Source organism: Drosophila arizonae, chromosome 2 (assembly GCF_054131065.1).
Source record: "Drosophila arizonae isolate 15081-1271.41 chromosome 2, UAZ_ARI_1.0, whole genome shotgun sequence".
Taxonomy (NCBI): domain Eukaryota; kingdom Metazoa; phylum Arthropoda; class Insecta; order Diptera; family Drosophilidae; genus Drosophila; species Drosophila arizonae.
The window spans coordinates 32,815,115-32,838,572 of NC_142922.1; the positions used below are offsets into that span (position 1 = coordinate 32,815,115).

The following is a 23,458-nucleotide window of genomic DNA, read 5'->3' on the forward strand; positions in this document are numbered from 1 at the left end:
CGCTCCTCAGCTGCGGCAACCTTCGACTTCACTTGGCAGACGTCGCGACGACTCGTCGACCGGCGAGGCCAGTCGCCAGCTTCTCCCAGTTATCGCTGGCGCCCCTCACTCACATCCACGTCCACGTCCACGTCCGCGTCCACATCCACATCCAGCTCCATGCTCTAGGCCTACAGACAAGCCTACGTGCATTGATGGCTGTGCCATCGCAAATGTCATTGGCATAATAAGCTGTTTGTTTTAACGGCGCTCGTTTCTGGACGTACCCAAACACAAATAATGGCACAGCCCAAGCAAATGTGGATGCCGGCTTGGTCGACGGGCACAAGCAACATAACATGCCATCATAACCAACGACTTCATAAATTCGCTTTTCGTATTTATTTACAATAATTTATTTCAATAACAACGCCAGCCATTTTGCTCCGTCCGGCTGCTGCCCCAGTCGAACGCTCCACTCCACTCCACACTCCACACTCCACTCTCCACTTAGCTCCAGTTTCCCCTTGCTCAAGTATCGCGGCGCTATTCAGTTTCTCTCGTTCCCCCACTTCAAATGGCATTTCAAATATTTGTACAGTTTCTTTGTTCACCCGGGGACTGCATAAATAGTCGAATATCAATTTATGCGTTTCTATAATGGGAAAAAGCGAGATTCGACTTTTCTCTCCAGTTGAGCAGCGACAAAGCCTAAAATGCTTGCAGACAATGAATTTGTATACCCTCTACACAAGGGAAAGCTTTAACAGGGTATTTTGTTTCTATAAATAAAGGAAAAGTGTCTGATAACATATATGTATGTGTGTTCCTTCCAGATCTAATTCAGAATGAGAAAAAGCGGGTTTCGAAAATAAAAGTCTCCGGCAGAGCAGTCATACGTACATTGTACGTATTCCAAAGGGAATAGACGATCCCATTGGCTCGTTGGCCTTTGGAAACTACAGTGGAATCCGATTATATCGACGCCCAAGGGACCGACGTCGTTATACCCGAAGAATGCTTCAGCCAGAAGAATCTGAAAAAGCAAAATAATATGTTTTTCTTTTGCTTTTCTCTGCCATGTTCGTAATACAGCGAAAATGCGAGTTTTTCTCTTTTCCAAACATAAAATTTATAAAATATTTTTCGGTCTAGTGTGACATGCGAATTTCGACCATAATTGAACAACTTCATTCTCACACAAGTCTTTCCAAGTTCATAGTAGCAAATTGTATTTGGGGATGTATCCAGAATGCTATTGCAAAAATGCTGCCTTCAGTTCTCAGTTCTCAGTTCTCAGCTCTCACTTCGCAGCTCTCAGTTCTCAGATTCCCGCCCTTCAAGCCTTTGAGTTTTGGCATGCAATTTTTTGACACGCGAAATAAAAATTCTTGGCGTACAGTCTGTGTGCTGCCCTCTACTGCCCCTTCCTTTACATGCTTCACGCCGCCGTGCCTCGCATTCGTCAGTCATGCCAGTCATTTGCAGAATAGAATTCTTGATTAAATTGGGGTACATTTCGTGCTTCCCCCTCCACGCGGCTTACGAGGCACAATGCTGACTGCCATCCAGTCCCTCGTTCTGGCTGGCGTGGCTGTCGTTCAGGTGGGCGGGCCCCGATTTCAGCATATAAAACAGAGAGCTGAGAGCAGAGCAGAAGAAGACGAATACTTGCTGCATATTCAAGCGGCCCCCTCCTTCCCCACTCACGACGTATCCCAGTGCCAAAAATCCTCGTACCTGAGTTTGTTGAAACATGCGAAACTTATTTTGCAAGTTTTATGTTGACGAGCAGCAGCAGCAGCAGAAGCTTTTATTTTTGCCTCGCACATTTTTCCTTCTTTTTTTCAGTTTTCACATTTTGCTTTTGGCTCAAATTACAATTGCACTGAGCGAAAACGGGGAGATTTTTGGGGAAAAAATATTAAAACCTAAAACTATTTCTTACTCAATCGATGTTGATATAATTTTTTTTTTTATACGGTACATATGAAAATATATCTGGAATAATATTGAAAATATATCTGGAATAATATTGAAATCAAAATTATTTTGAAGAATTTCGTTTAGTGCAGTGCATGTATAAAATCAACAGTAAGAAAACTTAGAAGGAGCCGAAGAGGAATTCACGCCTTTGCCTCGGATCTGGGGCCACGTTGCATGGCAAGTTGTCATCGCTATTCAGCTGAATGGCGATGGGGTCAGGGCGTTGGCGTTGGCGTTGGCGCTGGCAAGCTAAGCATAAAATTTCTAACCATCCTTGGAGCATGTAATGGGCGTGGCGAGAATGCTGCTTGTGCCAGAGCCAATGGATACGGCTAGCTTAACGAATTTCTGTTTGCTACATTAGAAGGGCTTAAGTGGGAGCCTTGGGGCAGTCTTGAGGCGCGCCATTCCAGAGCTAGAACCAGAGCCAGAGCGGCCAACGGCGATGTATACATAATTCAGCGATGTCAAGTCACAAATATAGATACATTTGCAGATACCGTTCAAAAGATAAACAAGCAAATAGGCTGTCACCTCTTTCAAAACAACAACAACAGCAGCAACAACAACAACAACTGCTGCGATAATGCGTAGAGCCAAAGACAGAAATTGAGGCGATGGCATAAAAAAGGCACGAACACATGCGGCCGGCTAATGGGCTTGTTTTGTTGGTGTCGACTGGAAACTGAAAGTCTGAAAGTCGGCGGACTAAATACGCAGCGGGAATGGCCTCGGGCGAGAGAGGGACAGATAGGGACAAGGCGAGTGCGAGTGCGAGTGCGAGGAAGAGGGAGAGGGAGAGGCAGAGAGAAAGAAGCAGCCGCAGCGGCACAAAGACCATTTGTTCTGGTCTTTATAGTTTTATTGTCGGAGCCGATGAATCCTTTCAGTATTTAGAGGTCGCTCCAGTTATGGATATGCGCATGAAATATTTAATTTGAATCCTACAATCGCTCGAAGGTCATTCGCCTGCACTACATTTTTATCAAACTGCTCTCGTTTTTCCGTGAAACACATCGACATTATCCCTTTTTTTTTGTGTGTGTTTTTTCTATTTGTGCTGCACAGCCAGAAAAGATTATGAAACCTTGAGAAGAAATATGAAGCATAATTACTGTTGCCATCTACAAGTCTACGAAAACAAAATAAAAATACGTTTCCATTCGCTAGTTTACAATGCAATCCGAGCTGCTCGCTGCTCTAAATGGATTGTCCTCGCCCGGGCCCTGCTCAGATAATCTACGCATGTATTTATGCTGAACATGCTTGAACTTCGAACTCATCATCATAAAACATGGCACAGGGCGTCGCAACGCTGGAGCAGCGGCATTTGAGCCCAACTAAATTAGTGCAATTCAACACGAGCTAACCCCATCTACCATCTACCATCTACCATCGAGCAATGCGGGCCACCGATAATACATAGCAATGAAGCAGAAAATCCCTAAAAAGCTCTAAGCCGTATCGCCTCAGGCATCGCCTCCTAATGCCCCGCGAGGGGCGGGGGCGACTGTCACATTGATATGCGAGGTTGGGCTCAGATTAATGCCCAGGCAACTGAAATGCCAACGAAACGTACAACTAATTCCGTCGTTTGTCAGTTAAATAGCAAACACAGCCAACTGAGGCTACGGATGAGGTTGAGGCTGGGGCACACAGTGGATGAGTCAGGTTGAGGCACATGGGCAGAATGTATTTTTTTTAGATTATATGCACTACAAAATATATTTCCAATTTTATTTATAATATATTACAAATTACTTATAGAATATGTTGCCATTTTCAAACATTTTATACACATTTAGCAGTTGGAGTTTATAATGTAATAAATAAATATATATAATTTCATTATTTTATAAATTGTAAATTTGCCTATTCACATAATTCATAATAATAAATGGAACTTGATAATTTGACTATTTTAGTTAAAGCGAAAAAGAAATATAAACTGATATATTAAATGTGTAACAGTTTGTATACAGTTTTAGTTTATTAAAGATAATCAATCAAATATGCAAAACAGATATAATAAATATTATCTATATAGTTCAGGTTATTTTTCTTATCGTAAATATATATATTAAATATAGTATATTCTCTATCTACTTCACCTTTATTTAGCTGGCTAGGATTACTACAAAAATATATACGCAATTCTCCACAGTGCAGGAGCTTCTTGGCTGTGGGCACGTTTTCGCACTGGGCCAGGCGTTTGAAGCTGAGATAAACGATTTCCAATAAAAATACGGCACTGCCCGTACGCCGGAAATAGTGTTTCAGTTTTAGCCGTAGCCTTAGCTTTAGGCTTAACCTTAGCCCTAGCCTCGGTCTAAGCATTGCCATTGTTTGCCTTCCTGCAAATCTTGTGAATTTTTGGGCAGCGGCGATGTTATCTAGTTCAATTGTTGCTGCTCCTGCGAGTCGGCAGCGGACGGTGATGATGGAGCTCGATGGGACATTAAATTGTATTAAAATGCGTAACGCACACACACAAGCACCCGCCCCTACCCCTGCCCTCGCCCTCGCCCTCGCCCGAGACTTGTCTCTAATGCTCCCAGGCGACAGGCAACGCAGCCTTCGCAGCCAGCTAAAGCGTCGGCATTTATTCAGGCAGCTCCCTTCAGTAGGTGTTTCCAGAGCAAACGTTGTTTTATTTATTTTTATTGGAAAATGTCAACAAGGCGTTGCTAAAATAGGTTTCAGGCATTGAACCTGCCTCTGCCTTTTTTTGTATTCGCGCGGCAAATGGAAATCCGACTCTATTATTATTTAGTTTGCTAACACCAATCAAAGCTCATCTTCATCAACAAGACACTGGAGTACATTTCATATTCTTGATATTCTTTCAAAGATTATTTCAGAAGATATTCTTTAAAAGATTGGTACTTCAGCATTGGACACGAAATATGATAAAATCTCATTCATTTGATATTAAACATTTTTGAAAACTTTGTGTAGACCAAACCAAATAAGTCACTTTGTTAATGAATGCGAAATTTATTGGCTATATAAATATAATAGTAAAAATAATTAAATGTAAATAATTGAAGAAGAATATTATTTTAAAATAATATCTAAAAATCCTTAAAGTCAACATTTATGTGGTTTATATATAGTTTTATAATTTATGTTGGGTATATAATAAGTAGAGATCAAACAGATCACTAAATTTACGAACCACTTATAATAAATAAATATTAAAATAAATATATTATGTAAATCATATTTAGAAAACAATAAAGCCAATATGTATGTATGTATGAATATATAATAAGTAAGGATCAAACATTTTAACAAATATGCGAAATATTACTCATAAATAAATAAATGATTTATTTAAAAAAGATTGAGGTTTGATATGTTTTTTAAATAATATTTAAAAAGTCTTCAAGTCAATGATATTTACGCTAGTTTATAAATATGAATATAGTTTAATAAAATTTTTAAATAATATTTAAAAAGTCTTAAAATCAATTGGAGTTTTGTGTATTATTCATGAGACACTGAGCTCATAAATTTTTTTTTCTTCACATTAGGAATTGTTCAGTTTTGAACAAGGTATTAAATGAATTCAATTATTTTTGTTTGTTTTTAAATGTTGTCAGCTGCCAATTTCATTATTCTGATTGAATAAAATATTAAATTGTTATACTTGTTCTGATATTTTTCCATATTAATTCATGTTCCAGCTGAAGACTACAAAATGCCGTCGGATAAAACCAATGGCGACGAGCCAAGAACCTGCTTAGAATGTGAGAGCAGACGGCCATGGAGCGCCGACGCAATCAAATGGAATGAAGAGAACGCGTTGTCATAGCAACGGCAACGGCAACGGCAGAGGCAGAGGCAGTGGCAGCCATCTTGGATGTGAGAGGGAACCGCCATGGAGCGGCCATGCTGGCGAGCCACCGGCACTCACCTGCGGCGGCGGCTATTGTGAAGTTCTGTAACGTGACTGAAATATCGGTACCAGAAAAATGTTGTTTTTGCTTGTGCGGTGCTTTTGAGGCTCTGCCAGGCCGCGTTGCCGCAGCTGCGACACTCGCGGCTAGCGCTAAGCAAGTGCGCCTGCGTTGTGCCCGGACCGCGACCTCGTCTGACATAGGACGGAATGGAGACGGAAACAGAGACGACGGCAGCGACGTTTTCGAGGTAAGTAAAGGAACGAAATGGAACAGTTTGGCCGCACACGAATGCTGCGCTGCTATTTGCTGGGGTTGAAATGATGCGAGTGATGGGCATGCACATGAGAGGGAAGGAGACATCTGTATTGCGTCCTGCTCAGGGGGTTGCTATCGAATACATGAACCATTTTGATGTTGTCTTTGCTAAGTACAACGTTGGCTGGATAAATGCCAATGGGATTCACTATAGCCAGTTGGATTTATTCCCTTTGAATACGCAAACAAGAATTAAATATTTTTTGTTTTTCGTATGGATTGGTACAAAGCAAATGCATAATTAAATTGTATGATTTTTCAAATGTTTAATATTCATAAACATTGTTGAATATTTTTGATATGAAACAGAGCTGGCGCTCGCTCACCAATACAGCCCCAGCTATCAGTGCGCTTGTGTTAGTGTACGCGCTCTTTGCTCTCCCTCAGATGCGCTTGTGTGCGTGCGCGCTCTTTGCAGCAATCCGCTCTTAAGACCGGTTGCGTGCATTAGTATTGGTGCTGCGCTCTTCATCGGCTCTGTCGCTCTCTTAAACGAGTTCTCTTCACGTGCTGCACCTGTTCAAGCTTGTATGGCTCTCTTGAATATCGCATTGTTTTGGTCCGTGCTGGCGCTCTTTGCTCCGCGCTCTTTTGAGAGTGCTGGCGCTATTTGCCTACTGGACGTCGTTGTTTGGACTGCCACTGCACAAACCCACCCCCGCGTGGAATAGTTAGCCAATGCAACTCCTATTCCGATGGGATGGCGTGGCGCAGCTTGAAATCTTGTTAGAATTTATGAGAATCTCAAAGTCCTGCGCAAGTTTCTGCGCTTTGGGTAGATGCAATTTCCTTTTTTTACGATTTGCCCGCATTCATTGCATTCTTTTCGGTTCGGTTCGCTTTCACAACTTTTCGCCTCCGTCCCCGTCTCCGTCTTCTTCTTTGTCTATCGCATCCCGTAGAGGGATTTTGTTGCGCAGGAAAATATAATGCGCTCTTCCCCATTTGGCAACAATCTTGGCTGTCGATGCAATTTAGCAATGCAACTCGCTGCTGTGTGGGTGATTGGCTGTGTATCCTAATAACAATACTCCACATCCGCCTCTTCTGACTGCTGACTGCTGGCCACTGTGGATTCGGATAAGAATGATTGCTGCAATTGCAGTAAGGATAGCGTCAGCAAGGAGAATTCATCAGCAGCGAACAATACCAGTTCATTCTCCATTCCATCATTCCATCATTCCATCATCGCAGCAGCAAATGCTAACTAGATTCAATCTGCTTGATGGTTTGAGTCTCGACTAATGCCCAATCGTAAATTGGAAAATCAAAAAAACATGCAAAAAAAATTATAATTATCTGAAACATTCTGCTCTTGACCTTGTTGTATATCGATAATCGATTTCACACAATACCATGTAATCGATAGGGGGCGAGCAGAGCAAAAACGTCATAATGGAACATTCATAATTCATGATAAGGCGAGCGAAATGAACGTTTTGTCACGGCTTCGCCAAACTCAATTTGAATAGTCGATGCGTCTATTATATATGTATATAAATATATATATATTTATTTATTTCTATCAATGACTCAACGAATAACGATTTCAACCAGATACAATGCTGTGAATAATTAATAATTTAAATGTAAAAGTATTTTCAGAAATTGAAATATATCTATTAGCATACCTGTATAGAAATAAGATTGAAGCATATTTCGCTTACCTGCGGATAAGCATCTGAAGTGCGTGCGAAATGCGATCAATAAAGAGAACGAGAGAACTTAAAGCCGAAATCAAATTGTAAATTGACAAGCAACACAAACAATATTGTGGGCAAAGACATAAATCTGAGCAGCGTTAAGCTACCGTAAGCCCAATGGATCCACTTCCCCCTTGAGCAGAGCGGGCTTCGAACTGTTCTCCGTTCTCCGACTGTTGCGAACGGACGTCATAATCGTTTCAGTGACAATGCATAAAATTTCAGTTTTACGATTTAACTGGGCTATAAAGCAGCCAATTAGTGTCAGTGGAGAAGACAAAAACCGAAGACGAGCGTGGAGAGCGGAGAGCGGCTGCCCAATGGCAATGCATTTTGATTGGTACAAGCAAAGAGGTGGGGGCAGTGAAACGGGACTTATGTACATTAATACTCAGGTTGTCGATTCAACTCTTGTCTAGGGATGAGAGGCAGTGGCAAGTGCGAGGTGCATTTAATTGCTTTATGATCATTTTGACAGCCCATTCAAATTATTCAGGCTCACTCCCACTGCCACCCCCACTCCCGCTGCCACACCCACTCCCAATTACAATTCCAATTCCAGTAGCTTCATTTTGTTTTTGGGTTTTGATAGATGCATGGAGCAGGCCTGCGAACAGGTGCTGCCTAATGCTCGACACGCAAGCAATCCCAATCATAGTTCCTCTGCCCGATGTGGAGAACAGCGGCGAGCCATAAAACTGCTGACAATTTCGTAATTTTTTATTTTTTATGGCAAAGAGACGCGGCGTCGCGGCCTGCGGTCTCCGCGTTGCAGGTGCGTGCAGGTGAGCGGGCAAGCAAGCAAATATGCCCCTCTTCAATATGGCTGCGTTCTTGAATAATTTTATTGCTATGAAGCACAATGTCAAATGCTGGAACGACTTGTGAGTTATGTCCGTCAAAGCACAGTGGGTGCAAAGTGATTGAAGGGCTTTCAAAATATTTGATGGACAATCGATGAGTGCATACGAAACAAATCTTAATAAAACATTGTCAGAGTAGACTTATCTCTATCGGACCTTTGCTATCTCGAGGCAATGCGAATCAATCAGCCTACGCAAGTTAGTTTCTGCCTGGAAACGAGACGAATTGCAATTTGCAGGCTGCACTTGGGCTCGATTCGAAGTGCAGTCGCAATCGCAATCGCAATCGCAATCGATTGGCGACATGGGCTCCACTAATTGCCAAGGCAAAGTCGGATGAAATGTTTGTTTGTGAACGTATTTGGGTCTGGAGCGTGTGGCAGTGAGTGCTGGGCTCTTGAGCAACTCTGACTTCACTTCAACTTGGACTGTGCAGCCGAGTCGAATATAAATAAACAGAGCTAAAGGAGCGAGCTGATTGGAGGCGCAGCCGTTGGCCACGCCAAAAGACGTGCAGGTCGCGTCAGGTGAAGTGAGTAAACAAAAATGAAGAATGTCCGCTGATTGATATTATCCGGTGGCACACACACACAGCGAACACACACACACAGACAGAATGGTAATCGAGAATGGATTTCCATTTGGCATTTCCGCTGCAGCCATATTTCATTCGAGCTGTCAACATGAGCTGCAGCCATTTAGTATGTGCGGTCGCCGTTGTCTCTAATCAGAATTCCGCCGTAGTGCCCAAGGCCAGGTCCAACTTTAGCCATGCGAACCTTGCTCATATTGCTCATTTCCTTCAATTCGATGCGTTTGATAGAAAGCTAAAGAAAGAAATTAAGATTCAATTTTTCTCTGAATTCTGCTGCATTTTCCTCGAATCTATTCTCGTATTTTCCAACCGAAAAGAACAAATGCCAAAAATATTTCATTTACTTAAAAGCTTTTGAATTTCTCTGATGATTTTTCCTCTGCTTTTTTTTTTTTTTTTTTTTTTTTTTTGTATGTTTTTTCTTTGGTTCTCCTTTTACTTGTTTGCTATGATAAAATTAAACATTTTGAAGAATGAAAAGAGAAAAAGCAAAAAGAAGAAGGAGCCAACAAGAAGAGGAAAACTTAAAATATATTTGATGCGACCCGCAGCAGATACACACACAAAACTCACACACAGATATGTATGTTTGTTAAGTGAATTGGGATTGTCTGTGAGTGTGTGTGCCATGTGTATATATATGTGTATATGTGTGTATGTATTTGTGATATGTTGAAAAGCGATTTACGCTAGCTTCCATTTCGGTTGCTGGTCCAGTTTGTATACCCTGTAAATAAATATATTGATAGTTAAGTTATAATGGTATAGAACTAACTAGCCAAAATGATAATAATAACGGTGTAAAAGAATTTAAAAAATGCTGGCCAATAATTATTCCCCAACTGAAGGTTCTGGCAGTGCAAAGGAAAGCTTCTCTTCTGCAGGGTAGACACAGAGTCGGTGTACTATGCTCAACTGCTGCTGCTTCTGCTGCTGCTACTGCTCTTGTTATTTTTCCATTTCTATTTCGATTTTATTTTCGTCTTTCGTTGGGTTTCCATTTCGTTCATTGCCAGCGGAAACAACAACAAGAGCAACGAAAGCAAAACTATCATTACCATTCCATTATCATCATGGGCATGCTCCATTGTTGTTGATATTGTTGTCCGTTGTTTCGGTTGCCAATTTCTGTTGTTGTTTCCATTTTGGCCGAGCCCTGCCCGCCCCCTTCCCAGCTATCCTATCCAATCCTATTGTTCAAGTATGAGACACGTACACTCGCTTATGTATGTATGTATGCCTCTACACCTTGCAATTTACTATATATATACTATATATATATGTATTTATATACACTTGAACTTCTCAGTCATTCTTAGCTCGTACTTGACTTGCTCGCATTTTCGTTTCGCATCATAATTTTTGCGTGCAGCGACAACAAAAGCAACAACGCCGAAAATCACGTTCCAAGGAATTCACTTGGGACAAAGCAAAAAATAAATAATAATGCTGAATACCGAACGACTCCTAGCCAGGCCCACTCGCTTCACATCTACCAGTTACCAGTCTTACCCCATCCGACCCCCCTCCCCTGACAGAACTCCCACGCAGTTGATTCTAAGTTTGGACCGTTACCACATTTCCGAAATGTACTGTAAACAAAGCACGCGCCGAATTGAAAAGGGCAGACGAGGGCAACGAATGGGAAATCTGCTAAGGAGCGCAGACTGACTAAATACAATCAAGTTTAAATGAATGTTTCAAATATATTTAATGTACCTGATCAGAATCAGTCTTTGTTGTCCATACATATATCCCTTTTCTATTCTGAAATATCATTGATGATTGATTTGAATCAAAGAGTATAATTTACTACAATCAAATTTTGAAGCAATAGTTCAACTTGATCTACCTCAGTGCATTATTATTAATAATTATATGTGACCCATTGATTTCTAAAAATTATCAAAATTTAAAGCCACTGATTTGAGCTGGATCCAGCCGCTCTATCAAACAACCATAAAATTAACGAGTGTCCTAATGGCCCAAGTGCTAAGCAACTGCTACTGCTGCTGCCGTTGCCGTTGCTGCTGCTTATCTGAAGTGGAGTGAGCAGTGCATTAAAGCAAGTGAGGCAGCAACAGCGCTGCATCGGCCATTACTATCGTCGTCTCGCTCCCTCGCCCGCTAGCCTATGTATATGTGCATGCGAACGGCGGCAGCCTGCCATAATGCCATAACGGGGCAGCATATGGATTTATTCCTGTATCGGTGGCCAACGTGTCAGCACGTACATGCACATACACATGCACATGAGCGCACACATACATATGTTTCGTTCATTTTCCATGCAGATGCATCAGTATTTCGCTACAATATGGTGGCCATTTCGTTCAACTACACTTTAACCTTAACAGTTACACACACAGCCACCAAAATGCGTGTTTGTGTGTGTGTATGTGTGTAGCACAATCTTTTAAAGCTCGACCATGCGCAATGCAAGTTGAATAACGCTGTGTGACGAAACGAACCCTTTTGCGAAACGATTGCAGTCCTACTCAATAAATATGAAATTATAAACGAATTTCAGCTCAACTTGATTGATTTTTATTGTTTTAATTAAATTTATTATTTATTTCTACATCCTATTCGCTTTTCTGCCTAGTTGCACTGTCAATTAAACATTGTTGAGGAAATAAGAACTTGTATATAAATGATGATATAATATTATAGATATACTACCTAAGGTATGGAAATAATCACGTTTATATTTTATTTAATTTAATTATTATTTGCTTACAAGTACTTCTGACTTCATTTACCACACTGATACCACACTAATACAGAGCATTTTCAATAAGCAAGAGTTAATGAATTTTTATAAACAAGTGCGAGACAAAAGTTATGTAGTAGGCTTGAAGCATACATAGATCTGCCGAGGGGAGGGTACATGCTTAACATATTCCCCTACTTATTTGCTTAATAAATACACAATTTATATTTATATACTTATCCAACGAGAAGAGAATAAATATATGGTTTATGCATGCCATGTCTATCGATTCGACTATATACACATCCTATACATAAAATAAAGTCATTACTCAGAGATGCTTCTTACGGCCACACACTTCCAATAAAATATATACTTAAGGGTCTTAAGTTACAGGCCCCAGTATATATGCGGATGTGCGAATCTGTGGGCAGGCGACGGGTGTGGCTATACGAGTTGAATACATATTTTAATTTCAAACAGAAAACCCGTTTCTTCTCGGCCGGCCATTTAATCGGATTTGCAAAAGTTGCAATTTATGCATTTAAGTATTGCAGGGGCCATCAGCGTCCAGCAGTGAGCCATTTGGTATTAAGTATTTTCATTTTGCTTTTTTAATATTTAGCGATCTTATTGTGAAAATATTGGATATTTCCTGCAATGGCATCGGCATCGGCAACGCCATCAGCATCAGCATCGTCTTCTTGGGTTCGTTGATCCAGCGGAGGGCGTCGCAATGTAAGACTTCTAGCTAGTCACGGAGCGAAATAACTAAACAACATGCATGGCTCAAGAGCTCTTAGGCGATTGGGCAATAAAACTCATTTCGCAGATAGACTGCAGTCAATTGTCATAACAAAGCGTCTCGCTGAAACACTGGGAGACAGCAGCAGCTGTCGATGGCAAATATTTGCGCTGTCCGACAGCATGTGGCCCATGGGTGCATGGTCCATATTCGGAGCCGCAGTTAGAGCAGCGGACAGACAGCAGCAGAAGCAGGCGGAACGCAGGTCACAGTTTGAACCCGTTCGTTCACTGAAAACCAATTGAGACGAGCAACAGCAAACGGGAAAACTGCAGCTAGAAAATTGCACTTTTTATGGTTGTCATAAACAGCGGCATCGCGCGGTTGAGACTTTCACTTTTCTATCAGGAGAATAAAAGAGGCAGCGAAGCCGACGACGACGACGACGCCGACGCCGATGTCAATGTCGGTGTCGGTGTCGGTGTCGTGGTTCCTGGAACATTAGACATGCTTCATTTTTTGTAGAAAAATTCTCGGTTTTCCTCTTTTGGGTAATTGTATTTGGAGCGTCGCAGACACACAGAACCCTTTCCCAGCTGAGCACGACAGCGAAGTTCTACTTCCACAGCGGGTGCCGAAAAAAACTACCTTAGGTAGAGGCGCAGAATAATGAGTAGCATTTGTACGTATCGATACTTTTCTCTCTGATCCTGGCCAGATCAGCTATAAGAATATATATACATGTATAAGACTAATTATCGTGGGAAGAGAAAGAACGGCGCAGTAATTGAATCTCGTAGTTTATTGGCATCTCCCAATAGTTCTTCGGCTCATCACTCGTCGGAATTCCAAATACTATCCGCAGTCGTGACCCCCATTTCGATAGCAACGTTCATAAATATGTCTGAACAAGAGTGAATTCAACAAATCAACGCCGAGGAAAGCAGCGATTCGGAAACTTTTTCTTTGGCTGCTAATCTTCTGAAAACGGAAAATATTAATGAGAAAAAGTTTGGCGGCTTGGGGCGATGCCGTTTGAAGAGCTTTTATGATGTTCCCATCGGTCTCGAGTTCGATACGAAGATGGCTCCGTCTCATTATGAAAATGTAACCAATTTGGAGGCCAGATAGAGACGTGAAGCAAAGCAATGAATATAGAGAGATGAGGCAGGAGCAGTAGAAGGAGATCTGCGCGGACTTTGGCCTTCGCCATTCGACTCATTTTTGCAATTGCTGGAGTAATATGGGATAAGTGCTCCTTGTAGATGGACTCGGCACGAATTTATGCACACGAGCATATTCCATTGGGGATACTCTGTAGTTGACTAATAAGCAGACTAGTGCCAACAACACAACTGAAAAGCCTGTCTAAAATATGCAGGCGCGTTGGTGAAAAAAATGATGACGTCGTTGAACGCCACTGAAGTGGAGTGGGTGGCATATAGACGAAGGCTGTGGCAAGCCCGGGCTGGTCAATGGGCGAACACCGAATTTACGGGTGGGCTGGCTATGTCAGCGAGTGGTAAACAAGCAAATAGACAAACAAGCGGCCACTCGACAGGGGCGACGGCAAGGGCTACTGAGATGGCAGAGTAAGTCGGGAACGGGTGAACGGCTGAAGAGCTGCAGGGAGCTGCGAGAGAGAGGCCGAGAGTCGGAGAGGAGGGCATACCACAAGACCTATAAAAGTAACGCAAGCATGTTGAGAGTCTCGTTTGGCGGGGGTGTGATAAGTGTGGCCATCGCAGCGCGCTGCGTCGCGGAGACGTAATCAAATAACCGTGGAGTAATGGAGCGCACATCAGGGCGAGTACAGGGACATGAGTACATGTGCGCAAAACTGGGCCCAATGGGATATGAATGCATCAGCGAGGACGCACTCTGCCCTGCCCTGCCCTGATGCTGCTCCTTGTTGGTCCACATCGAAGTAAAAACTTTTCCTTGTATCTCTCCGGCCTCTAACCCATCCACAGAACCAACTATAAATTTATTGCATTCCATGTATTTTCTGCTTGCTTTCGCACACAAGACGGCGCCTGCTTCCGAAACATTGAAATAAAATGATAAGCGTGAAATAATAATGAGGAGCGTGTTGTGGCATAAATCTGCTTGGGTCTCGCCCATGTGCGTCAAATATACAAACATTTAAATTCAATGATGATTCTGAGGTTATGCATACCCTTGCAGAGGGTATATACGAATACGAAGTTATCCATTTACATATTCTATTCTATGTATGTCTTTTGTTGTATGTTGTAGGTAGGTGTTCATCGTTCATCCTATTTCAAAACACCTCTATATACTGATGCATAGCTCAAAGTTTCTTATTCCGTTCGCATCCCATCTCCCACTTTTTCTTTAGGGAGAGTCTCAGTTCCATAGTGAGAGTGTACAGCATTTCTGTCAGCGAATGCGAATGGCAGGAATAACTATTCCTCTTCTCCTATATGCGCATGGAAACAACAATTTGAGTCCCTTGTGTAACAGCCTGTTATGAAAATATATCTCACACTCACAATTCAATGAGATGCTCATGCGTAAGGTAATGATGTGAAAGATCCGTTCTCGTAAATTTCTGTGTCCCGCAATGTTGTGTATTATGTATTCACATGCAGCTGAAATTTGAGTTCAAGTCCGTCATTTTAGATGCGTAAAAAATAAAATATAAAATATATGTAAATAAATCAAATATATATAAATAATATAATAGAAGATATTACCAGATTTCATTGTATTTAATGACTTCAATCTGAACATTTAATTTGTCAATATTATTTCTTTTTGTTGTTACTTTTGCCATGGACTTTTCGTCTCATTGAACTTTTCACAATTTTCCGAATTCCGTATTTAGCTCTCTTATTGGGGAACTTTTAATCTGCGGAGTATATCTGTCGGAGTATATCTGCAAGACTCTTGTCTGTATCAGTGGAAATTGCCAACAATATCTCAATATTTCATTTTGAATCTGCAAATTTACATTCTCTACCTCAAAGATAGCTGCCCAATATTAAAAACTGTGAATTTTCAAATTGTAAAAAACAGAAAAACTAATCAACTTATATTCTATAATTAAAGGATTCTTTATCGGATTATATGAATATAATATTATTCTCGGAATTTATTGACGGACATTTCGATTGAAATAATATAAAACTAAAAAAAAAAAATTCAATAAGCTTGCGTAAATATTTTAATTAACTATAACTCCATGGAATTTCAGTTGGATATCGTGCGCGGCCCTCCTGAGGAGCGAACATGTGCGACGACAGCTGCTACGGGTGAGTCTATGCCACATGCGAATATATGTATATAGTAGATATCTGAAATGGAGGTAGTCATAAATGGCAGCAAACGAACTTTCGATTTAAACTGTGGCACAGGTGCAACTAGCACGAGAGCACGAGAGCACGAGAGCAGAGGCGGGCGGACTACATCCCTTAAGGCTCGCAACTTGCTTAAGATGTTTCCCATTTTTATTTGCCAACATGATTTTTGCTAAATTACAATCCTCGAGGCGGTGGCAATGCGTGTGTGCGGCATATGAAATAGTTCGGCCAAAGCTGTTGTACCTTTTGCCATTTATTTTTGGGCAAATGCCGTCTCGATATGAAAAAAGGCAAAAGTTGATCAAATAAATGGCGAAATTTCCATATCCCGGCGATAAGCCCAGAAACGTGTTTTCATATGTAGCCCGGCTGAAAGATTTTCATCAATTGGGTACACCTATCCACTGCGAATCTCCTCCCATCAAGCACCGGCCACGTCTCAACTTGTGCGAAACTCTAGTTCGGGGTGGTTGCTCAGCGAGCCTTGCGCAAGCTGGTGTCCTGCCGATGCCATTAGGACGGGGCGGGGCGGTGCGGGGAGTAGTGGGGATTACGATGGCGGCAGGTACAACCCCCATCGTTTAGCTAAGTAAATGGGTTGGCTGCAGACGTGACTTGCAGCGCCTTTGACTCGAAAGCGCCTCGCCAAGCTCCTGCTTCGTTCGCCAGGTAAGAATTGGAGCAATTTAAGCCGAACAATGGCCTCCACTCAGCACAAAGCGAACAAATGAACCCAACAGGAATCTATTCTCATTCAATTTCTGTTCTTTTTTAAATTAAACTAAATGGTGTGGGGATCCTGATTGATATATATATATATATATACATATATATATATATATATATATATATATGTATATATTTTAGTAGAAATATATCGAGTCTACATACAGATACATATACAATATATAATGAATATGTATGTGTATATTGTACATACATATACTGCGTATATTCTAAATACATACCTCAGTCATAATTATGTATATATATAAGTACTTCAAATAAAGATATACAATATATAGTATAAGTATATTCTAATCATATATTTCAGTCACAATGAAACACAGTATCTATGTAAAGTAGGTAAGACATCGCCATTTTGTCATTTTGTGCCATTGTACCTTTCCATTTCATTAAGTCAGTGACAAGCTCAAACTGGGGCAACTAATGAGCAATATGTGTAACTAGACGTGGATACGAAATATCAACGTATGATCCGTTTATCGTATTGCCAATGCTATTGTCGCTCCATCGTACCCCAGCCCTCTTCCACTGGAAGGCTGTGTATTCGTTTTCTGAATCGATGCCCGTAGACAACCCCAGAAATTTAATAAACACGCAAGTGCACGGAAGTAAATTATCCCGACAGTCAATTATGTAAGCTGCTCTCAACTACGCCGAGTCTTGGGGGCAGACAGGCAGGCAGGAAGGCGTGCAGGCGTGCTAGCGGGCAGGCGGGCAGAGGGGCAGGAAGTCAGTTAGCTCTTGCTCTGGCAGGTATGTGGTTGACGTCTTTAGAAACCACATAAATAAATACCTCGTTTATTTGCTTGCCTGGGCTTGCGTGCGGTTTGAACTTGCGAGTTCTTTCCGCTCGTTCTTTCATTAAGCTCTTTCCACACCCGCTTCAATTGGTTGCTTAATTTGTGGTCGCAATTTGCCAGTGCTTTTGCCTTTAATTAAAACACTCTGCCATTGTATTTCTTTGCAGATAATACTTAAATTATATATCTTACTACCACAGCTCTTTGACTGCTCAACTAACAAATGAAACTGCTTTCTGCCATTGCTCAACTTTACATTAATTACAGCTTAAAGCAATTATGCATTCAATATTCCCACCTATATATCGAAATGACTTACATTGTGTCTAAACTTTTCGCTTTTATGCATATTGATATTTTTTTTATGAATCTATTGTGATTACTGTTGCCTCATATCGCGGAATCCTATGATTCAATTATTTTTACAAATATTTTCAAATCCAGTTCAAAGGCACCTCAATTTAATCAAATCGATTTTTGTTTACAAGTTTCCTAATTCGTCTTGTTTATATGATGAGCACAATATGCTGATGAAATTCGGATCAACAACAAAAATTACGTACATATTTTTGGGAATATATTTAAATATATATATATATATATATATATATGAACACATGTTTCTGCATCTCTGGTAGCTGGCGAAACGACTTGGCAGAGCTCTCATGTGCAGGAGGAGTTGTGCTTTGGCTTGTCATGTCGATGATCTTTTGAATAAATAATGAAATTACGTCTGCAGTGAATATAGCTCTAAGTGTGAGCACAGTTTATATATACATATATATATACATATATATGCTTCTAATAGCCGTACGTTTCTCAGCCATCAGGAACTTTATTGCATTGCATTTTGGTCAACTATTTGTATAGTAATTAAAAAATTAAATTGTTGACATGTATGTAAATGTTAAATGGAAATTCGGCTTGAGAACATTCAGTTTTTATATTTCACTAATTGCTTTGCGTATCTCTTTCTTTGCTCATGAGCAAGTCAAAGTTTTTAATCAACATCTCGGATTGCGAATGGCTGCTTGAAATTGATTAAATTTTACTAATTTCGCAGCCAAATTTGCATGAGTAGTTGATGCTGAAGAAGCCTCTGGAGGCCGATTGGATGCCTAATTAGATTAGAAGACCAACAAATTTCATCTGGGGCTGGCAAGGCGCACCTTAACTCCAAACTCGAATGAGCTCTGGCTTATTAAGCAGCAGAAGGTATTCGCCATTCGCGCCTGTTCTCGACCCTTTCGCCGCTCTCGGCTTTTTGCTCTGCTTCGAACTTCGAATGGCCGAGCTGTGGATTTTTAGAAGCGCAGTCGTAAAAATGAAATATTAATTGGCCCCAGACAAGGGTCGAATAAAGAATTTCCAGCTGTTCGCCTTAAAGCTCCCACCCATTTAATTTAGAATCCTCCGAAATTACAACAATCCCAACAACAGTACACCAATAGAGCACTGCACCATGCACAGTGGCCAGAACTGCGAATGTCTCTGCGGCAGCCATGGATCGCGAGCAGCTACCTCAACTGACTGCAATTGAAGTGATAGCAACCACTGTCCTGCGCTGCGGCCTCTGCGTGTATGTAACACTCTGTGCATCCTTTTCGCTCTCGCCGTGGGTGCGAGCGAGAGAGCACAACTCTCGCTCGCGGCGGCCATTGATATGGCATAGGCGGCCGGCCTAGCCGCGTGCACAAACCCACCCCCATTTCAATAGAAAATAACGGCTCATATTAGAGCAGAGCACAATTTGGGCAAATCAGTGGCAGACAGACAGAGAGAGACGGACAGACGGACAGATGGACAGCCAGACAGGCAGACATTCGGACAGTGATGAATTCTTGTTATTGTACCATATTCTTTTGATGATGTTGTGGAATTTAATTTGTATTCTAGGTCGAGAATGCTGCGGCCGCATAACAGCAAAATAAAACTTTGTTTGCATTTGCTTTTGGGTGTGCGTATGTGTGGGTGTATGGGTGAGTCTGTGTGTGACTATTCCAACAAGCAACATTTTTTAATGCACCCCAAAAATAGAAACAAACAAGAAAATTTATTTTTGGATGAGCAAAAATGTAAATTGAAACAATTTGTTACATCCACTACAATATATTGCCTGACAACAGATAGAACTAAAAGCACAGTCCCGCACTATTCATGGATTATGCTTATCCAGATCAAGACACAACTTTAGAGTTGACAGTTAAAAGTGAATGGCGGTCCGTGTTAAGGGGCCAATTAAGTTACAGCAATTGCAGAAGGGCAGCCCACGAAGGGGAGCTGGGAAGGACGAATGTCAAAGGGCGCTGCGTGCATTGAACCCGCATTCGAATAGGAACTGACGGCGAGTCCTGAGGTGATGTGCATTCAGTTGGCATAGGAATTGGCATTTGCGGAAGAAGCCAGATTGATGTTTCTTATGGCCGAAACTTCGTGGCTCGTCAGGGCAGCGTCATATTTTTCTTTTTTTAATGTGCCTAATGAATATTTCTAGTTGGGGGACTTGAAGAGGATACTTCAGCAAATACTAGCGCGCACCGCCCTGCCCAGACCCAGATGATCTCCTGGCGCTCGTCCTGACGTAACTGAAAATTGCTTAGCTTAGAGAACGGCACGAACTTTGGGGAGCAATCGTGTGTTTTATCATTGGGGGATTTATGTCATATGATGGCAGATTGCCAAGCTGCAACTACTACTACTACTACAACTTCGACCACAACTACTACAGTTGGGGCAGATTCAGATGTAGCCAGGACATCCAGCATGATTCTTGGTGTATGCGGACTGGCTGGGTGCTGGCTGGCTGCTGTTTTTTATTTGTTTTATTTTCTCTCATTTTCTTGTATGCTGTTTTTTTACAATTCGTTGTCGAGTATAACGGATAGAAAAAGTTGAGCGAGCTATAAACAACGTTGCACAGTGGATATCAAGTGATGAAACGTTGCTCAATATACTTGAAATGTCTCGAAAGCTGTTGCCAGAAAAATATTTATGCAAACTTCAGAAATTGCCAAATGGTTTTCTTTGAACGATTGATAAGTTGGGGGAATAAAAATGAAAGGTTTTCAAATCGAAAGAACTTGTGTATAGAATGTTTATGTTACAAATTATTAACTTATTGTTGTTGACTTCATCAATATACATATATATATATATATATATATATATATATATATATATATATATATATATATATATATATATATATATAATATTCAATTCATTCTATTGTGAATTGATATATTTTCTAGCTCAACTATATGCATACCATTATATATAAATAGAAACTCTTTATTAAGGATAATATTTGTCATATTATTCAAAACAAAATTTAAAATGTATATAATTATAAATATTATATAGAAATATTCTCAATCGGAGTCCTTCTACATAAATAATAAATATAGATTCCATTGCAGAATATATCTCAGTGCCTTTGTCACGTTCGTTCCACGGTCATGAGCACCGTGGAGCCAATTTGCTGCGGTCCATCAATATGCTGTGCCATACACACATCCACATCCACATTCACATCCACATCGGCATTGGCATTGCCATCCAGCTGGCTAACAAACCCAAATGGCCAAACCAGGCAGAGCTAAGCAACTGCTGGCTGTCGGCAGTCGTCAGTCGGTTGGATTGCAGATTTCTGCTCCAGCCGTTTCTCGACTCGGGGCACAGACAGACGTGAATATGGGGCCAAGGCAGCGAGGAGCTTAAGTGGCTCCACGAACATTCGAGTTCGACAGTCTCTGGCTGCCGTTGGGATGAAAAATACATACATATATATACATATATATATATATGTGCATAAATTTAAAGAATCTGAATGTACTTGGTTCGTGTTCATTGGTGCGCCGCTGCTTTACCTCTGGCTCCATACACCATGCGCCTCCTGCTCCACCGTCCTGTGTGATTTGTGAGCTCAATTATTTGACTTTTTCTTGCTTTTCTTGCTGTTGTTACGGCTGCTCTTCTCCATGTTGATGCTGCTGCTGTTGCTGCTGCTGGCTCTTCATCAGGCTCTGTTGGCAGTTGGCGAGTAGCCTTATGCCATCACCGGCGCGGTTGTTTTTTGTGGTTGTCACTTTGTTATTTATTCAGCGCCATGGCCCGCCCATTGACCGGGCTGTCAGCTGTGGGCATGGTTGGGGCTTCGCCTGGGGCTCTTAATGAGTTCGTTCGCGTTCTCGGGCTGTCTTCAAGTTGGCGGTCTTCGAATTTGAATGCTAATGAGTGCATGGCATCAATAAATTTAGTTTGCCTGGGCTTTGCTTTTATCGCCTCACTTGCATAATTCACTCACTGCGTGGCGGGGTTTTCTGGGGCGGGCGGAGACGGACGGGGTACTTCAGTTGGGGCATAAGCAGACAATTGGACACACTCTGACATCCCCTGTATAGGGTATAGGTCAATACAAATTGATGGGTCCCTTTGTTAACGGCACTGATTACAAATTGTCCGTGCCCTTAAGTCTGCACGACACAAGGACACGAACCCGTGCGCGATATCCGATTGGTTTGGCTGAACTTTCAAGGCAATAAGAATTATTCGAATGTGTTATTCAAATTATGGTTGTTTCGAAGGGAAGAACAAAAATAAATACAGTAGTTAAAAGTTTCTACTTAAAAAAAAAATATCTCGTATACTTCATCTAATGTGTAAAGGTTTGATAAAATTTAAAAAATAATTAAAAACTCGTTGGCTTCATATGTAATTTTAACGACATGAATTCAACCGAATTGAAAAAAATTGATTAATTATTGTCCTAATCTATATGTCATCTTAAAAGAATTTCAGCAATTATGCTCAAAATTAATGAAAAAATAATAATAATTTAGTTGCATAATGGATTACCAAGATTAATATTGCTATGTATAATTTTATTATACAGAAGCTTGAGATTTTCCGTAAGCATGTAAGAATGCATAAGTTTTTTTTATTCTCCAATTATATCTAAGACTAATTTTATATAATTTATGGCAAATGTGGAATATTGCATTGATACGGTAAAAATATATCAAAGACAGTTGGTTGCTTAGCCTACCACAAAAAGTATTTATATAGCTTCGTTTTACATATTCCATCATCAAGTTTTATGTATGTATTACAATTTTTCATTCACTTTATATTTTTAAGTTCAAACAAAGCTGCGCGAAATATAACAATGCAATGTCTACCAAATATGTGGAATTATTCTCAGTTTATTCAATTTACAATTGCGAGTTTATGATTTACTAGCTTCAAAATCCACTGAAATTACTTTCTCCATGAATATTTACAAGCAAAGATTAATTTTTCAACAAAATCTGAATTATGACGGAATTGTGGCTAAACTTCCAACTCTATACTTCTTAATTATTTACTTTCGCCATAATTTACTCAGCTCTCAGGGATGCTACAGACGTAGTTAGGTGCGTAATCTTTGTACGGTCGTGTGTAAATGCATAGATACGACAAGCTATTCTGTTCGAAGAGATCTGTTGAGGTTCAGAGTGTGTAATACTTGAGCACTCCCGACTGGATTCTTCTAACTCGTTTTGGGCTATGCATATTAATTTTGGTCTATTCGTTATTCATGAATAGCTTGACACATATACCAACATGTGTGATCGATTTCGAGTTAATGTTCACATAAATCAAATCTCACATAACTATGTAAGCAATTTATATACATATGAATGACGACTCAAAGCATTTGAATACCCTTACTTATGAAACTAGTTCTTTCTAATCTTCACGCCCATAGCTATTTATATTATAATAAAATACCAATGTTAA

General features: G+C 40.7%; 1 protein-coding gene and 1 long non-coding RNA gene across 3 annotated transcripts in view; one reads left to right on the forward strand and one right to left on the reverse strand.

The window, feature by feature from the left end:
• LOC108621635 (uncharacterized) overlaps positions 1-23,458 on the forward strand; it is a 112,551-nt gene that overhangs the window by 21,670 nt on the left and 67,423 nt on the right. The window contains exons 3-4 of one of the 2 annotated variants that reach the window (XM_089462732.1): positions 5,655-6,117; positions 16,025-16,082. In XM_089462732.1, coding sequence (XP_089318858.1) covers positions 5,860-6,117; positions 16,025-16,082 — 316 coding nt within the window. In that variant the 5' untranslated portion in view covers positions 5,655-5,859. Of the gene's footprint in view, positions 1-5,654; positions 6,118-16,024; positions 16,083-23,458 lie in introns of those variants that run through there. The other variant, XM_089462734.1, reaches the window with a different exon arrangement.
• LOC149270923 (uncharacterized) lies at positions 1,087-1,991 on the reverse strand. Its single transcript, XR_016268469.1, has 2 exons — positions 1,928-1,991; positions 1,087-1,867 (listed from the first exon to the last, which is right to left on the reverse strand). It is a non-coding gene; the product is annotated as an uncharacterized LOC149270923 (long non-coding RNA).